The 17589-nt window shown below is 44.2% G+C and overlaps 2 protein-coding genes across 8 annotated transcripts in view; one reads left to right on the top strand and one right to left on the bottom strand.

Moving 5' to 3' along the window:
- Positions 1 to 23: 23 nt before the first annotated feature.
- Positions 24 to 12142, top strand: COQ6 (coenzyme Q6, monooxygenase). Of its 2 annotated transcripts, XM_006117801.3 has the most exons (12): positions 31 to 238; positions 2727 to 2861; positions 4126 to 4184; positions 4572 to 4695; positions 5153 to 5283; positions 5674 to 5781; positions 5870 to 5932; positions 6727 to 6834; positions 8666 to 8868; positions 10597 to 10712; positions 11214 to 11380; positions 11953 to 12142. In XM_006117801.3, the coding sequence occupies exons 1-12, from the start codon at positions 58 to 60 to the stop codon at positions 11980 to 11982; spliced, it is 1425 nt and encodes a 474-aa protein (XP_006117863.3). In that variant the 5' UTR covers positions 31 to 57; the 3' UTR covers positions 11983 to 12142. The 2 variants fall into 2 exon arrangements, with proteins under 2 accessions (XP_075783006.2, XP_006117863.3); XM_075926891.2 differs by lacking the exon at positions 11953 to 12142 and having other exon boundaries at positions 24 to 238; positions 11214 to 11434.
- Positions 12143 to 12626: 484 nt separating this feature from the next.
- The window catches only part of ENTPD5 (ectonucleoside triphosphate diphosphohydrolase 5), a 46541-nt gene continuing 41578 nt past the window's right edge, over positions 12627 to 17589 (bottom strand). For all 6 annotated transcript variants that reach the window (XM_089778440.1, XM_075926893.2, XM_006117730.5 and 3 more), the window contains exon 14: positions 12627 to 16528. In XM_089778440.1, coding sequence (XP_089634566.1) covers positions 16442 to 16528 — 87 coding nt within the window. In that variant the 3' untranslated portion in view covers positions 12627 to 16441. The remainder of the gene's footprint in view (positions 16529 to 17589) is intronic.

The following is a 17589-nucleotide window of genomic DNA, read 5'->3' as shown; positions in this document are numbered from 1 at the left end:
TTTGTCACTTCCGATGTGGGTGGTTGTTATGGTGTTGCGTCCGTCACTTCCGCAGTGATGGTGGTGTCGGCGGGTTGTAGTCTCTTATCCCCGATTAGGGGATGGCTCCGCTTTCGGGCCGGGCCGACCGCGGTCTTGGCATGGAAGGTCCCGGTGCGAGCCGCAGGCTCCGGGCCGGTGTATGATGTGGTGGTGTCGGGCGGAGGGATGGTCGGGAGCGCTATGGCCGCGGCGCTGGGTAAGGCCTGGTTGCGCTCTCTGGCCTGGGGGTTCATCCTCTTAGTTGCGGGATGGGAGCGTGTCCCGGTTCTGACTGGCCGGGAATGTGACCAGAGACCCCTCTGGGTCCGGCGGGGGAGGGCAGAAGGAGGACACGAGCCTAGACTCGGTGAAACCCTGGGGGCTTGATGATGGGCTGTGGTGCCCGGTTTGAGATTCGCTCACACCCTGCCGGTAGCCTTGAAACGGTGCAACGCTCCCCTCCACCTCTGAAAACGGGTATATGGCTTCCCTGTGAGACGATCCTTCTGGGGTGCAACTTCTAGGGTACAGAGAAGAGGGAAGTAACCCCTATGGGGAGTATAAATATATCCTCCATAGAGGGATGCGCTGATTGTTGAAGGGCCGGGAAAATTACACCCACGACACCGTGTGCAGACCAGCTCTAATTCAGTCAGGGCAATTCGTTATACTTTCTATGGGTAAAGCTTTTGTTGAGAAGTGGCATATTTACTGGGGGCAAGGAAAGGAGAATCTGTTTGAAACTATGCAGCAGTAGCCTATGCTTACGCACTTAGGTATTTTTTATTAACTTACAAAATTGAGGTTTTTAAATGAATTAATTTCTTTAATTTCTGCTCTTAAATGAGTGGGTACATTCCAACTAGTAGCCAACTGTTTTCATGTGTCCTGTTTTTCTTCTTTTCTGTGCAGGAGATAATATGAATATCTGGAAGTAGGGCAAGTTGGGATTCAGGAATGATTTATAACTTGTATTAGTCAACTTTCACACACTTTTTTTTCTCCATCACTACAGGGAAACAAAGCAGAGTTAAAATTTTTCAGATCCTTAACTTCCATATCTTGCATAACACATGGATATCTTTTAAATGCAATTGTAATTTTGAATTTCATGAGTTTGTAATGCTTAATTAGGAGCTAAACTGCTGGAACCCAATAATATGTTTTTACTCTTAACTTACTAATACATGCTTGCAACCTTAGAATCATAGAACCATAGAGCTGGAAAAGACCTCAGAAGGTCATCAAGTCCAGCCACCTGCTCTAGGCAGGACCAATCCCAATTAAATCAACCCAGCCAGGGCTTTGTCAAGCAGAGACTTAAACACCACTAGGGATGGCGACTCCAGTGCTTCACCACTTTCCTAGTAAAATAGTTTTTCCTAATATCCAACCTGACCTCTCCCACCACAACTTGAGACCATTCCTCCTTGTTCTGCCTTCTGTCACTACTGAGAACAGCCTTTCTCCATCCTCTTTGGAACCTCCCTTCAGGAAGTTGAAGACTGCTATCAAATCCCCCCTCACTCTTCGCTTCTGCAGACTAAATATAGGGTGGGCGTGTTTAGTATTTTTTTTGGTCTTGGAATTTACTTAACTTTTTAAAAAAATTAAAACATCATAAAGATCTAAAAAGAAAGTTAGTTGTTACATTTCAAGTTATTTTATTATACATATTACTAACCATTAAAAACAACCTTTGAAGGATAAATTCAGTGATGCACTAAAATCTGAGCAGTGCAAAGCAATTGAAATGTACTGGTGAAGCTGGCCTTAATTTAAAATGTATTTATGAGTTCAAAGGGCTCTGTGAGATGAGCCCTATGTGAAGGGGGCAGGGAGAACCTACTCCCTATGTCCAAATGTCTCTGTGTTTTAAAAGTTCCCTTTACATTCCTGCCTTATCCCAGTGGTAAGTCAGTGCTCAGTGGCGCTGAAGCTGCCGTGCTTCAGGGAGCCTCTCAAGTACTTATCCCCAAAGTTAATATGCAGCCATAGAACCTTTAAAAAGCAGTAACAGTTGGTCATAGTAACCAGCCAATGAGAACTATTTTTGATCCGTGTTCACTCTCGTTCACAGTACTCAGTCGTTAGAGCCACCAGAATGTTGCATGCAAACTAGCTGTGGAGGAAGAGGAGTTATTTTTAAGATCCCAGTAACCCCATTTATGAATTTCCTGAGCCTTATTGTAGCCTGTATCACCAAAGTAATTAGATATGTAATATTTACTTAGCTTAATTGCCACTTTATTTTTTTCAAGTAGAACCTGTGCAAAAGATTTCAAACCATTTTAACTGTGGAAAGTTTGAGGGGCTTATGTTGTTCCTTCATAAAGATAATTTGAGACAAAGGAAAGACTGGCACCAATGCTAAGTTTCATAAGTAATTTGTTTTTGATTAACTTTATATTGGAAACTAACAAATTTGCTTGTAAACTTCCAGAAAATGTGTTTACACTCAACAAGTGCTGCAAGTATGAGGAAGTTACACTGTAGTTTTCAATATAAAACCTTAACCATGGAGTTGCAAACAATACCTCCATAATATTAAATCTGTACTTACCTAGTTAGAAATCTGTACTGAATGCTTTCCTGTAGGGAATTTTATCTGAATGTCTCATTGCAAGGTGCATGGAGTTCTTAATAAAAACCAATTTCTTTCTCTGTGTATTAAAAGTATCTTGATGAGTGTATGCATGTTTCAGGACATGATGTCCACTTCCGTGAAAAGAAAATCCTGTTACTGGAAGCTGGCCCTCAGAAAGCGACTGACTGTTTACCTGAGAGTTACAGTAACAGGGTCAGTTCTATCTCCCTTGGTTCAGCCACCCTTCTGAGCAGTGAGTACAGCTCTTCTTGTTCTTTCTGTTTAAAACTTTAACCTAAAACTGGAACTGGCTTTATTTTTGTGAGGCCCTTGAGAATTCTTCAGATTGGGACTTTCTGTTATTCTTAAACTGACGTGACTGATTCTTGTTCTTTGTTTCTTAACTGCCATGCATTCTGAATTGAGGTGTGTCAGGCTTTTCTAGGGTAGAGGCATGGCTTGTTTTGGAATGCTTGTTCAGTTTGTATAGATTTTTTTTTGTGCGATTTCAGTGCTAGTGAATTAGTGTCTTGAACAGACAGCCCTGGGGTATCCACAGAACAGTTACAGCCTGGGCTGTGCAAAGGAAGCTACTCACACTGTTCCCTAGTTTATATGCCTCACCTTTGGAGGAATTGGTTCTTCATCGTAGTTCAGTCCACTGGGGCCACTCAGTCTTTGACTTCTCTGCTGAGGGATAATGTTGATAGTGCTGATGGATTTTGAGATGTGAAGGCTTTTCCATTCCTGGGCAACTGGACTGAGGTTTGTAGCCACAAAAATTCATTTCACATTTCTGAAATAGCCTTGTATCTGATTCTAGTATATAGCTGGCTCCTCCAACCTTTTATTCCCTTTCTTTTTTGTTTTCACAGCATGAATATTTAGGTATGTGGGGAAATGTTTGCTGGTTCATCCTCCCTAACACTGCTAGCTTGGAGCCATAGTACTTATTAGTAAACCAAGTAGGTTTAGGTCTGGTTAGGACTTTGATGTCTGAACTCCAAGAACAACCCAAGTGCTCCAGCAAGTGGTGCTGGTAATTTGCTCTGAGTTGTTGCAGAACTAATGCCCCAGCTCGGTGCTGCTGGAGTTACCATTATGAGACACAAAACAGGGCGGGGCTTACCGGTTAACCATTTACATCCCTAGTCTGAGCCCTGCTTCCTAATGATGAAAGAAGAGTTTTAATAAGCTGTGTCCTTGAGCCTTTCCCTCCCTCTAGTACCCCCGGTTCAGAACCTAAGTATTACTGTAATTAGAGCTCGCTGTTACGCTGAATTCCTGAAATCAGGAAGCCACTAATTTTTTTTCTCTCCTGTCTTGCATCAGTATCAACAGAGTGGTGTGGGAGTCTTATACATGGGTAGAGAAAGCAGACTGTATGGATAGGCTGCAAGAGTATTCCTCAGTAAGGGATTGAGGGGAGAGAGAGAAAAAAGTGTATTTGAGTCTCATTTTGGTCTCATTGTGATGGGTTTTTCTTCATGTTGTGGGTCCTTCTCTCTCTCCTTTAGGTTTTGGTGCCTGGGATCATGTCTGCAGCCTGCGATTCAAACCCTTCCACCGGATGCAGGTGCTTAACTCACTGCTATGAATGCAGTCTGTCTGATTCTGCTAATGTAACTAGAATTCTCAGAAATATTTACCCCAATGGCCCATCATTTGCTTCCTGTCTGGAGAAGAACAGAGTACTGTGACTAAGCCTTTTGTATTCTTGGTGGGGTAGCCTTTCTAGGAGACTCTCGCCTTTCTAGGAGACTCTCACCTTTCTACATCCTCCATCAGTCTCCTGACATTAGAGGCTGGAGGGATGATTCCAGATAGAAGCTCTAGAAATTTCCCATAAACTTTCTCTGTTAAGGGAGAGTTGTGGGCAGTTCTTTATGGAGCTGCATAATACTTGCTGAGTTTATGCTTTGTGATAATATTTTCTTTCTTTCTCTCTCTCTTCCCCAAACAGGTGTGGGATGCCTGTTCAGAAGCCATGATAATCTTTGATAAAAATAACTTAGAAGACATGGGTTATATAGTGGAGAATGATGTCATTATGGCTGCTCTAACCAAACAGTTAGATGCAGTGTCAGGTAGGCGAGAATTTCTTGTATTTTTACTCTTGGTGTGGAAGCGATCAGTGAGTTGCATGCAGCAGGCAGCCCTGGAACAGGGGAAGAGAGAGGGAGGAAATCCATTCAGCAGATAACTGTGAGGTTTAGTGCAGAGTCAGTCCCTTTGTGTCGGGAAGAGATACTTGTTCTCGGTGGACCTGTATTTAAGCCTTCTGGCCTATGTCCTTTTCTGGACTTCACACATGCAGTCAACTGTGATGTTTTGTTGTGGAGCATCTTCAGCTCCCGGTCTCCTTCCAGCTCAGATATTTGGAGGGTGCCTAGATAGAGAGATTTCTTCTGTGTCCTAAAGGTAGGTGTCAACACAAACATCTCTGAGAAGTCAGTGTGTTGAGTAGCTATGCCTTGGCTTTTGCTCTCTTTGTAACTTTCCTTTTCTTATCATGCCGTGACACTGCTGCTTGTTTTCCATCAGATCGAGTGGAGGTTCTCTACAGGAGCAGAGCGGTTGGGTATACCTGGCCCTTTCCCTGTCATACCTCTGACACAAGCCCTTGGGTCAAAATTGACTTAGCTGATGGACGAAGACTAGAAACCAAACTGCTGGTAACTAAGCTTTCATTTTCTGTTGATTAGGTACTGTCTTTAGCCAGATTATTCCAATTGATTTAGTTCTGATTTCATGTGTGATGCTACTCCACCAGTGTGGAAAGATTGGGTGAGGTGAGTTGCTGACTGTGTCAGAGAGACCAACTGAGGGGTAACTTCAGAAGGTTTTCCAGTGTCAAGCTGAAGAGGACTCTGTTATTTTGCAGTAGGGCTGTAGAAGTTGTTTCTTGCTTCTTTTAAATAAATGAGAATACTGCAACCACACACCCAAGTGCTACGGGGAGACCTTTACTACTGAATTGAGTTAGCTGCCAATAATAAGGGTTGGAACACTGATTTTTCTCTACAACCATTGAAGAGGTTTCCTTGTATCTCATCCACTTACAGATTGGTGCAGATGGTCAGAACTCCATGGTCCGAAAAGCAGCTGGAATTCAGAACATCCACTATCAGTATGACCAGTCAGCTGTGGTTGCTACTCTTCACTTGTCTGAGGTGAGATCCTGCAAGTTCCTGAGCTGCAATATTAAGTTAAATAAGTTAACTGCAAGGTCAGCAGTTCTCATGTTTCCCCATGTTATAGGCCACAGACAACAATGTAGCATGGCAGAGATTCCTTCCTTCAGGACCAATTGCTCTTCTCCCGGTAAGAGACAGTGACTTTTTATTTACCCATCTTTAACTCATTGGTCCATTTATTTCTAATCACCTTTCTTCTACTTTTCAGTGCCTTATTGTATTGCCTCTATCTTGTCTTAAGACTTATCCTTTTTTCTGTAACTTTTGACCTATCACTATTGCCTGTAGTTGTCCCTTCCATCCCCTTCCCTTCTTACTAATTCTTATTATGTTTCTATTTTCTGCCTGTTGACTTTTTTGGGTCTGGGGTCCCTTTCACATATTGGTTCTGGGTAGGGATGTGAAAGATTAACTGGTTTACCAGTAAGTATACCTTTAACAGGTGATAACTGCAACCGGTAAGTAACGTGTGTGTGTGTGTGGGGGGGGGGGGTTGGAGCAGCTCCCCGCCCATCGTGGGCAGGGGGCTGCTCTACCCCTATGAGGCCTATTGCAGACAGGGGGTGCTCCAGCCACCCAGACCAGCCCCTGTCCATGATGAGTCCCAGGGGGCGGGGCAGGCAGGGGCTACTGGGGATTAGAGCAGCCCTAGCCTGCGGCAGAAGGGCTACTTCAGCCCAGCTGTGTTGGAGCAACACCACTCCCCTCCACATGCTCCTCCTTTAATTGGTTAAACATCACTTTTAACTGGTTAATCATTTAAATGGAATTTTATATCCCTAGTTCTGGGGTGCATGGAATGAAGGCTCTTGTCCAAGTTAGCATATGGGTGGGGCCTGAGCCCCTTCCTGGAATGGCATGTGGAGGAGCCTTATACAGATTATTATTCCATCTGTGACTTTTACGGTTCTCTTGGGTCAGCTCTCTGACACTGCCAGCTCTTTGGTTTGGTCCACATCTCATGAACATGCATCACAGCTTCTTAACATGGATGAGGAAAGCTTTGTGGACACCATCAACTCTGCCTTTGTGAGTATCATCATTTCATGAGGATGCAGAGCTGAATTTATTGCTGTGATAAGGACAAGATAGACTTCTGTACATTAAAGAATGGTGGACATTTTGGCCCATTTACTCCTTATTATACAAACTTAAGATGGCAACTTTAAATATGAGTAAAGGGTAATATTTATTAACAGAACATATAATTAACCTGTGAAACTTGCTGCGGCAGGTAACTATTGAAGCAGACTTTTTAATAAGTCTCAAAAGATACTAAATTCCTGTCTGAATAAGAACAGCTTCTGCAGTGACATGAGCTGGAGTAAAATAGGCAATCTCAATCCTCCTTTGATGAAATTGCTAGGATTGCAGGGTGGGAAGAAATGTCTCCCTCATGGGATACCATTGCAAGCAAGTACATTAGGGAGGACTTATGTCTTCCTATGATGAATCTGGAATTTACCACTGGTGCAGTCGGGATACGAAGATAGGTAGATTCATACAGTTCAGAACAAAGTTGACTTGGAATAAAAGTATGCTAGTGGGTGCTGAAAAACATCTCTGGGATAGGCCTGATCTGGTCGTGTTTTTAAACAGCTGAACAGGTTGAGTCTGGTTACTTCTTAAATTGGAAGCCTCTGAACAGAAAGGTGTGTGTGTGTGTGTGTGTATGTATGTATGTATGTGTATATATATATATATATGTATATGTTGTGTCTTGGACAGCAGCTCCCCTTCAGTCTCCCACAGAATCTTGCCCTATAAATAGAGACGTGCTTTTTGCCCCACCATTTTTTGCAAATATGCTGTAATTGTATAAAAATGAGCTAAACAAAATTTCTATACAAAACCTGAGAGTGCATTTTAGTGTAGTTGTGCTTTGAGATAGGATAGTCAAAAAGCACCAGCTCATACACTCCCAGAGCCCCAATTGTTAGTCAGTGCAGGAATTCTTGGGAAGCCCACAAGTCAACTATTTTTCACTTCATTTATTTTCCACAAAGTCTAACTTGCCTCTTAATAAATAATTCTCCATTTTAGTCTTGTGGTCATTTACTGCATATTCTGACTTGTGGCTTTTGTCATTCAGATCTGGTTAATTTGCAGTAAGGTAGCTTTTGATCACTTTTATATTTGTTGATTATTAGTGGATATCTTATTGTGTTCAAATTGAAAAGTATGGGCTCTCTTCTGCCTGCTACAATGAGTACTTGTAAACTTGCATGGATACTAACCAGGCTGTATAGCTAGTAGATAAAAGCATTTGGCTTAAATGCATAAGCTGTAACTTGAAAACCTATTGAAACCCTACTTATCAGATTTTTATTTACTTAGCCTTTAACTGAACTAATGGAAAACATTCTTATCACTTTAAATCAATCAAAAAAAAGTCTAAAATATTAAAAAAATGCTGAGATGGAATATCTTCACATCGGAGCACTATAAAATAAACCTTAGTGTTGTCACCCTTTGTGACTGAAGTCAGCTTAGCACTAGATATTGGGATGGAGAGTGAATTACCTTTCAAAACGATTGAAGGGATAGGCTTTCTCTGTCTAAGATGGTCTTTTCCTAGGCCATAATGTAGATGGTTTTGTTTGCTGAGTGGCTAGAACAGCATATTTTGGGTACTTTTATCTATTTATGCATCAGTGTGGTATTTATTAGGTCATATTGCTTTTGAGTGTTAGTCAAGGCAAAATGTGCTCTTTGGGACATGGAATCATGTCTTCCTTATGCTTGTTCAGTACCTTGTTTTTGTGTAGTGCCCATAATATACTAAATGTTTGTAATTTTGTTGGGTTACCCAGAAGCCTTGGGATTGGGGGCACCATATAAATCTGTCTTTGTTATTCAGTGGAGCAACCTACACCACTCGGACTTTATTGATACTGCTGGATCCGTGTTCCGATCTGCTATTTCTCTCCTGATGCCATCAGGGACTGCAGCCCGCCAGCTGCCCCCAAGCATCGCCAGAGTGGACCCAAAGAGCCGAGCTGTGTTTCCTCTTGGAATGGGGCATGCCACAGAATATGTCAGACACCGGGTAGCACTTATTGGGTAAATCGCTCATTGAGGACTACAGGTGCCATGAGTATTTTTTTTTTATGGGAAAACAGGCCATTTCTGGTACCATACGGGGTGTGGTGTTTGGGGAATGAGGTAGAGCCCCTCTGCTACAACAGAGGAGAGACTTATTCAGGGAGGGCAATTGTTGTGGTGCCAGACATGTTTCTCTCTTCAGTTTACAGGGAACCATGGAATGGAGAAACAAGCCTACTCACAGCTCCCTAAGGTTTCAGGACCCCTGGTTAAGAACTGTTGGTGTATCACATACTTCACCTCCTCTCTCTAATAGGCCCACCGCTGTGGAGAAGTAGAGGACAGTGGGCTGGGAGAGGAGCAGAGTGGGACAGAGCAAGCTGCCCTGCCTCCTGTGTGGAGAGTGAAGGGGGGGTGACCCCGGTGCCCCTGTGCTAGGCCTCCATAATATTTCAGGCTACATTGTTCAAGTGAGGACCCAGGCTCCGTTGCTTGGGGGAGGGGGCAAGGGGATGGAGTGGGAGCAGGGCTAGGGAAATGGGTGGAGTAGAGGCAGGGATTGAGGGGGGGGTTGCCCTGTGCCTGGGGCACTGAGGGGGTTGCCTCAGGCCCCGCACCCTCCTCTGGATGGCCCTGACCCTTGTGACTCCATCATAGGACCTAACCACATCAGTCACACCATCAGGGACTTGTTAACCAGCTCATCTACTAATGTGATATATGTGCCAGCAATGCCCCTCTGCCATGTACATTGGCCAAACCAGACTGTCTATACAAAACAGTAAATGGACATCAAGAATAATGACATTCAAAAAACCAGTAGAAAAGCACTTCAGACTCCCTGAAAACTCAGTAACAGATCTTAAAAAAACCTTCAAAACTAGACTGTAGTTTTAGCCCGCAGGGCTAGAATTCATATGCAAACCTGAGACTATCAGACTGAGTTTGAATAGAGACTGGGAGTGGCTAGCTCACTACAAAAAGTAATTTTCCCTCATTTGGTATTCTCATCTTCTCATCCACTGTTGAAAGTGAGCCACATCCACCCTGATGGAATGGGCCTTGTTAGCACTGGACCCTAGCATAATAAGGTAACATTCTCTTCCCTGCCAAACTGAAGTTTTCATTTCATGCATCTGATGAAGTAGGCTCCAGCCCACAAAAGTTTGTCCAAATAAATTTGTTAGTCTTTAGGTGCCACAGAACTCCTAGTTTTTCCTGAAACAGACTAATACGGCTAACACTCTGAAACTTGTCACCAAGGATCAGAAAGGTTCTTTAAGGAAAAAGGCAGGCAGAATATATAGGAATATATAATGGACATGAAGTGCTACAAGGGGGTTTATTAGAGGAGGTGAAGTGTGTGATGCACCAGAAGTTCTTAACCAGTTGTCCCAGAACCTTGGAGAGCAGTGAGCAGGCTTCAGGAGGCCCACCAAAATAAACCAGAAACCGGGTCGGCATCAGACATACTTGGACACAGGGCAGATTGCTGAGGCAGGGCATCCTGTGACATGGAGCCATGGGCAATTGCTCTGCTTGCTACCCTCTGAGGCCAGCACTGGCTTTTGGTTCACTGAATAACGTTGTAGCACAGGTGGGCCATGGAATTTTTATAGCATGTTGGGAGGGCCTCAGAAAGAAAGAGGTTGAGAGCCTCTGTGCTACACTGAGGGGGCAGGAAAACATGGACTACCTCTGTTCATCTCTGGTTAGGATCTAGTATGCGCTTTGCTCTACCTTTAGGGATGCAGCACATAGAGTCCATCCACTAGCAGGACAAGGTGTAAATATGGGCTTTGGAGATATTGCATGCTTGACACATCACCTCAGCACAGCGGCCTTTGATGGGAAGGATCTGGGTAAGGATACATAATCATATGGTATAATCTATGGGAATAGGAATATCTCCTTCTGCAGGTCTCCCAGCATAACTGAACTTTTCTTTTAGACAGTGAATTCTTCAGGGCAAAGTTTGAATCAGATTGGTGTCTCAATAAATGAATATCAGCATATTTATAAACTGAGAGGAGCAGGAGTGTCCAAGCGTCACTTGTGGACCAGTCAGAGAGAGGTGCTCCCGGATGTATTTCCCTTCCCAAAACCTGTCTTGTGTTGCCTAGTTTGCAGAATGTTTCACTCTGCTGGTCACTGGTGTAAAGGGATGTGGGAAAAAGAAAAGTTGTTGAAGGGAACAAGAAACACCTCTGGGATCTTGCTATTTGCTGACAGACCAGCACCTTTTAAAGATGTATCTAGAAAGTGCAGAGAGCATTGGTGTATGTTTGGGTGTCTGTAGAACTTATTACATCAGTGGCATGAGCAGTTGGGACTGCAATTTCATTTGCCCCTCTCTTTTTCAGGCTCCATAAAGCATCTCTTACAGTTTGAGACAGAACGTCAGAGGCATAACCTCTCTTTAATGGCTGCTATCGACTTGTTGAAGAGACTCTACTCCACAAGTGTTGCTCCTTTTGTATTGCTGAGGACATGGGGATTGCAAACAACAAATGCCTTGTCTCCAGTCAAAGTGAGATGTACCATTAGGACACTACATACTAATTTGTGATACCATCTGTGTTGTATGTTAATTATTCTACTTCGGCTACAATGTGGGATTTCTTCTGGAAAGAGAGGGCTACTGGAAGAGAAGTGGCAGTAAAGGATATATTTTCCCTAAAAGATACTTTGCAGAGTTAGAAGCCAACTATTCCAAACAGCAGTCACCTAGGAATGAGCAGTCTTCCAAGGCTCAGTGGCTAGTAGTGGAGAGTAGTGTGCAGGGTTCTGCACTAATGCTGTGACTACCTTGAAAATGATTTTGTCTGACCAGAAAGGAGATTGGGGGTGGGGGGAGGCACTTTTGATTTGGTTTTTCTCTTTCTTGCAGTATGTACAGTAGGTCAGCCCTCTGTGCTGGACTACTCAAGGCAAACAGTGCACATAACTTCTCTTTGTCTGCTAGAAAATTAGGCCATGTTGAATCCCTCTGTTTCCCTTTCCTTAGACAGGAAGAGAGATGATAGTAGGGTAGAGGGAAGGAGGATGTATTTGTCTTTCAGTGGTTCAGTGACTCACTTTTTTTCCCCTTTTCCTTTCTAGGAACAGATTATGGCCTTTGCCAGTAAGTAATTTCTCCATCTGTGTGAAGCTGCAGTTTACCAGTGACTGTTGGGAACCTGAGATCTTTAACCTGTGAGGATTGTATCATGTCTGATCTGAGAATGTTTTTAAATAGTGCCTTCGAAGCATAACAATAAAAACTATGAATTAAACTTTTTCTTACAACATATGCTCGTCTTTGCTAAAGTTCTGTTTGTTCTGCTCTCCTTCACATCCTGGCATGTGGTACCAGTGGTTTCAGCGACTTAATCATCTTTGCTATGTGCTTTCATGTAGAAGTGGCCCTTTTAGCTTAAGGCTGGAATGACAGGAAATGTAGTTTTTCATACAGCTTGGTGCACTGTAGTACTGATGTGATCTCTTCCTGAGAGTTGTCAGCTTCCTGCTGCTGGAGCAAAATCTGGAGCTAGAGGTGAGTGGTAGTTTGCAGCAAGGAAGCCAATTCAGAGCCCGTGCTAACCTGTAAGCTCAAATCACCCCTTCCCCAAACAATAGCTTCTTGAGAAGGCTTAGGAGTGTCTAATAGAAGGCCCGTCTCAAGAAACTAGTTAGACTTGAGGACTGTGCATACCATCCCATTTCTTTAGTACTGAGGGGTAACGGTGAGCTCTAGAAAAGAGGGAAATTTCACCACCAAGGTTTGACTCCAAGGATAGTCTGCTAAAAATAGTTTTTTTTAATTATTAAAATAGACATTTGAGTGGACTTAATGTTCCAAACACCAGGCTCTTGCATTAGACAATTAATTGTATTACACTATTAAGTAAATATGAGCCCTGGATTTATAGTATTATAGCAGTGCTGTCATGTACGTTTAACTAATATCAGGAATTAACATTATCAAAGGGAACTTATGTGAATTTGTGACTGAAAGCAAATTCTCTTTAAGCTATGCCTGCATTGCAAGTGAAAGGTGTGACTCCCTGATAGTGTATGCATACGAATACTGGCTGCAATTGAGCTAGCATGAGCATAAATAGCAATGTAGCAGCAATTGCATGCATAGCAACACCAGTGGCCCAGATGAGTAATGCCAAGACCATATGTACTGGTTTCAGGCAGATTTGTACTTGGTCCATCTCAGCCATGGCTCCACTGCTATTTGTACACTTGCTAGCTCAACAAAAGCCAGCATGAGTATGTATACAAGAGCAGGGGAATCACACCCCTAGCTCATAGTATAGACAGTCCTAAGTTCTACAGTCACAGGTGTTAGAATCAGTGTCTTTTATCTAGGCACTATCTCCTCTCCAGCAATGATGCAGGTCAGGACTCTTCTTTTGCAAGGCTACTTTGTGCTTCTTATTAATAAATAATCTTGTTGCACTAGAGTAGGTGTGAGGATTTGAAGCAGGTGAAGTCCCCAACTCACCTCTGGGATAATTCAGATGACAGCTTAGTATTCCATCCTAGTCCTTGTGCATACAGAACTCCTACTGATGTTGAAAATTGTTTGTGCAAGAATTGCACATTTAGGCCCTTGATGTACTTCAGTTAACAGATTGTACAACTGAAAGATCAAGGCCCTGAGCTTTCCAGACTTAATGCAAGTTTGTTAGAAAAAGCAAACGCTCCCAACAGTGTCTGTAGTGCCTGAGCTTAATACTAACACTGAAAAACAACTTATTCTGAACTGTACTTTTGGGGTATTTTCTAGTCTTTCCCTCTCCTTTCAAGACAGTGTTTTTCCTAAGGCTGGAACATATGGAAATGATGGTAAGTCTTCTGTTGCCCTTTTCTCTCTTTCTCCCCTTGCCTTGTAGCTCTAGATGCACTGGCCTCATTCCTGCTTCCAAAGTCAGCTCTAGAACAGTAGCAAGCAACATGTCACGTCAAAGGCTCAAATTTACAGAAGGCTTTTGAATGATTAGTTCTGAGATGTTATCTAGCCGGGCTGTTGCTCACTCCATCCCATTTTGTAGCCAGTGAAAATGAAAAAAAAAAAAGCTTGCCAAAGCAAGATTTATAGGTACAGGCAGTCCCCGGGTTACGTACAAGATAGGGACTATAGGTTTGTTCTTAAGTTGAATTTGTATGTAAGTCGGAACTGGCTCCAGATTCAGCCGCTGCCACTGAAACTGACCAGGGGCTGACTACAGGAAGCCGGAGGCAGAGTTGCTCTGCCCCCAGCTTCCTGGAATCAGCCTGATCAGTTTCAATAGCTGCTGAATCTGGAGCCTGGGCCAGAACAGCTGGGGCGCTGCCCGGTAGGTTCCCACAGGACCAACCCAGCAGCACCCCAGCTGCTCTACCCGAGGTGTCCCGCAACAAAAGCCTGGTCTGCTGGGGGGGGGGGGCGCACTAGCTGCGCCCCCTCCCACCCCAGCAGACCAGGGAGACCCGAGCAAAGCCACACAGGCGGAGGGACCCCGCTGCCCGTGCGGCTTTGCTTCTGTCTCCCTGGGGTGCTGGGGAAAGTCTCCCCCAGCAGCCCAGGGAGACCCGAGCAAAGCCGCACAGGCGGAGGGACCCTGCCGCCCGTGTGGCTTTGCTCCTGTCCCCCTGGTCTGCTGGGGGGGTCCAGCAAAGCCACTGGACCCCCCCAGCAGACCAGGGACACCCGAGCAAAGCCGCCGCCTGGGCGGCTTTGCTCGTTTGCCCGGGAGTAAAGCCGCCCAGGCAGCGGGACCCTCGCCGCCTGGGCGGCTTTGCTCCTGTCCCCCTGGTCTGCTGGGGGGGTCCAGCGGCTTTGCTGGACCCCTCCAGCAGACCAGCAAGACCGGGAGAAGCTTTTCTCACCCCGGAGGACATGGGCGGTGACCCGCCGCCCGTGAGCTCCGGTGCGAGAAAAGCCCCGTTCGTAAGTGCGGATCCGACATAAGTCAGATCCGCGTAAGTCGGGGACTGCCTGTAGTTGATAAATGCACTCCTCTAATAATGTGTGCAGAGACAGCATTTCCATGACCTCTGCCAAATAATACAGAACAATTATTTCAGCTTGAGGATGTGGTGAAGACTTCTTACATTCCCTGTGTAACAGGCCAGATTTGAGGTATTTTACATTAGAGGGTCTGGCCTGTTTTGCTGTGATGTTGCAGGGGGATTTCTCAGGTCAGTAGGGGAGCTTTGCTTACCTTAGGCAGAAGAGAAAGGGCAGGCAGTTCAGCAAGAAGGAAAAGGCTGCCTCCAGATAGGCTATGACGAAGATGCAGGATGGCAGAGAGTCTCTGCGGGGATAGGTGATGGGTCATGTTATGCGAGCACTTTTTGCTTCCACATAACCATTCAGGGACAGAGGGATTAAAAATTCCACTTTTGAAACATATTATTGGACAACAGAGTACTGCTAAGCCAGTTGGGGGAGGGGGTGGAAGTGCTGAGGAGCTACAACCCCTCCCTTGAGTGCCCTGCTGCTACTACTAACCAACTGTGTAAGACATTAAAGACACATATACTGGTGCAGCGACTTGCCAGGAGCCTTGTACTAAGAGTATGGCCTGCCTGTATAAAATAGAGGTTGTAGGGGCCACTTTCCATTCCTCTCTGACCCCTTATAGCTTAGACTTCTGTTTTATAGGTCCAACCCTGCAACATGAAGTCAATCAGAGCAGGAACTATAATACAGTTTTATGGGTTAAAACACAAACCCTAATTTAAACAGGAACCAAGTTACCTCCACTCCCATTTTCTTCTTTCTTGCATATCAAGTAAGTAGCTCCTTAAACATCATCTTCTGCAGTGAGAAGTGATTTTTGGTTCTAGGCTGGTTCTACCTTAATCAATACTGCTTAGCATGAGACTGGCAAGGAGGATGGATCCAGGCTTCCAGACCCAGGACAACCAACCTAGTCTCTTTTTGCCTTCTACTAAAAACTGTCCTTCAGCCCTGTTCAAGAAGCACTTGCACCCACTTGCCTTGGAACTAGCTCATCCTGAAAGGTTAGAAACTCTCACTAATAGCCTCTTAAGGGCTAACATATTGAAAATGGAGGTTTACAACACTGAGGGGGACTTCACTCTGCTTTAAATATATGGGTTGATGCCATGCTTGAACATTTATATATTTTTTTTAAAATTCTTTGGGCTAAACTTCAGTTCTACCTATAAAACAAACAAAAACAACTAAGCATCATTGGTCACAGGTCTGCAATTTGTTAGGGCATGAGAAGCACTCTGAGCTGCTGGTAATATGGGGCACCTATGAATCCATTCACTGAAGCTGTGTCTGGGCTACTTATAAGCACAATCAGCCTCAAGACCAGCTGGAGTTTAGGTTCTTCGACTTTCAGGAGGCAGATTCTGTATCAATAATAGCAATAAAGTTCTTTAGAAACCATACTGGGCCAGCTCTCATTTCAACAGGGCCCAGCTTATTGCAGCTAGGAACTGCCTAGTCCTGGGGGAAGTGATTCCATGGCTTTCATCCTTGTTTTGCTGTAGGACTGATCCAAATGAGCTCTCCAGTTGGAGGTTTGAACTTTCCCTCTCTTTGTTCTGGAAAGGCCAATGTTCTGTAGTGGGCGCCAGCTCAGCGCGAGAGCCCCAGAGACTGCAATAGGTGAAAGGTGGCACCCAAGGCCCAGCTTGTCTCTACGTTGTTCACTTTCTTTGTTAACTATAAACAAACAAAAAATGAGTCAGTTGCAACATCTGTCCCAGATCTATACATTTGTCACAATAGACCAAGAGCAAACTGATAGGCAGGTGCACAGAATGGTAACTATTCTCAAAGAATTTGGTACTTTCCTTGTGACTCTGCAAATGAAAACAATGGGTATTGCCTGAACAGCAAGTGTTCAAGAACATGTTATGGAATCAGTATTTGTTCTTTTAAGATCCATCTAACAGCCTCCCTCCTTTGAGTCTAGTTGCAACAACTTGGTATAGGGAAAAAAGACTGCTTGGTCCGCAGAGATTCCTGTTTTCTATTAGCTGTTGTATTCATCTACAGCTCACTGTACAATCAGGACCAGTATCCTCTTCAGTTCTTTAGCTCCGCCTCCCTCTGCACTTCCCAATATCAATGTTCAGTCCCTTACTGCCTACTTGCCAGGTCTTCCTGGTCCCTGGCCTGAAAATCATACTGAAAACAAGTCATGTGGGAGACAAGAGTGAATATAGCAAGGAAGCAAAATGAGCAGTCTCAGCCTGCTCTCCGCTCTAGGAAACCTCTCCAACCCCAGATTGCCTCCTTACAGATCTGTCTAAAATCTTCCCATATCAACATATTCCTAAGGACTCTAAGGGATCTGGCCAGTCACATGAGAAGGAAAAGCTAAGCAGAGATTGGCACTGTAAGAGTAAAAAGCCCACAGAACTTCCTTCCACAGACAGACAGGACTTGGGCCACAGCAAAATGGGATAAAACCAGGAATTCATATATTAATTCCTGTTTTATGATCAGTAAGAACAATAATGACCCCCTGAACTGGCCTTTTCTAAGGAGCAGGATTAACCTTCATAGCACTTATGTTCAAGAGGTTATCCACATGGAAACTGCATACCATGAGAAGGGCTGGGATCACATGCCCTAAATGGATGGAGGAACAAAGTGCTTCCTGGGGAAGGAAGATGGTGGGAAAGAGACTGGGAGAGAGTTAGCAGTAGTTGGGAACGTATACACTGAATAATTTTTTTAAAATCAGGAAATTAGTTCTAATTAGTTTTAGGTTTTGA

The sequence above is a fragment of the Pelodiscus sinensis genome, chromosome 5, assembly GCF_052426305.1.
Source record: "Pelodiscus sinensis isolate ZL-2025 chromosome 5, ASM5242630v1, whole genome shotgun sequence".
Lineage (NCBI taxonomy): Eukaryota > Metazoa > Chordata > Testudines > Trionychidae > Pelodiscus > Pelodiscus sinensis.
Note: the sequence above shows the minus strand (reverse complement) of the source record. Positions and strands in the feature narration are given on the sequence as shown.

Coding starts and splice junctions, on each gene's coding strand:
- COQ6 (XM_075926891.2), top strand. CDS start 58: ATGGTGGTGTCGGCGGGTTGTAGTCTCTTATCCCCGATTAGGGGATGG. Junction 5,933..6,726: donor GACCAATTGCTCTTCTCCCG/GTAAGAGACAGT, acceptor CTCTTGGGTCAG/CTCTCTGACACTGCCAGCTC. Junction 10,713..11,213: donor CTTTGATGGGAAGGATCTGG/GTAAGGATACAT, acceptor TCTCTTTTTCAG/GCTCCATAAAGCATCTCTTA.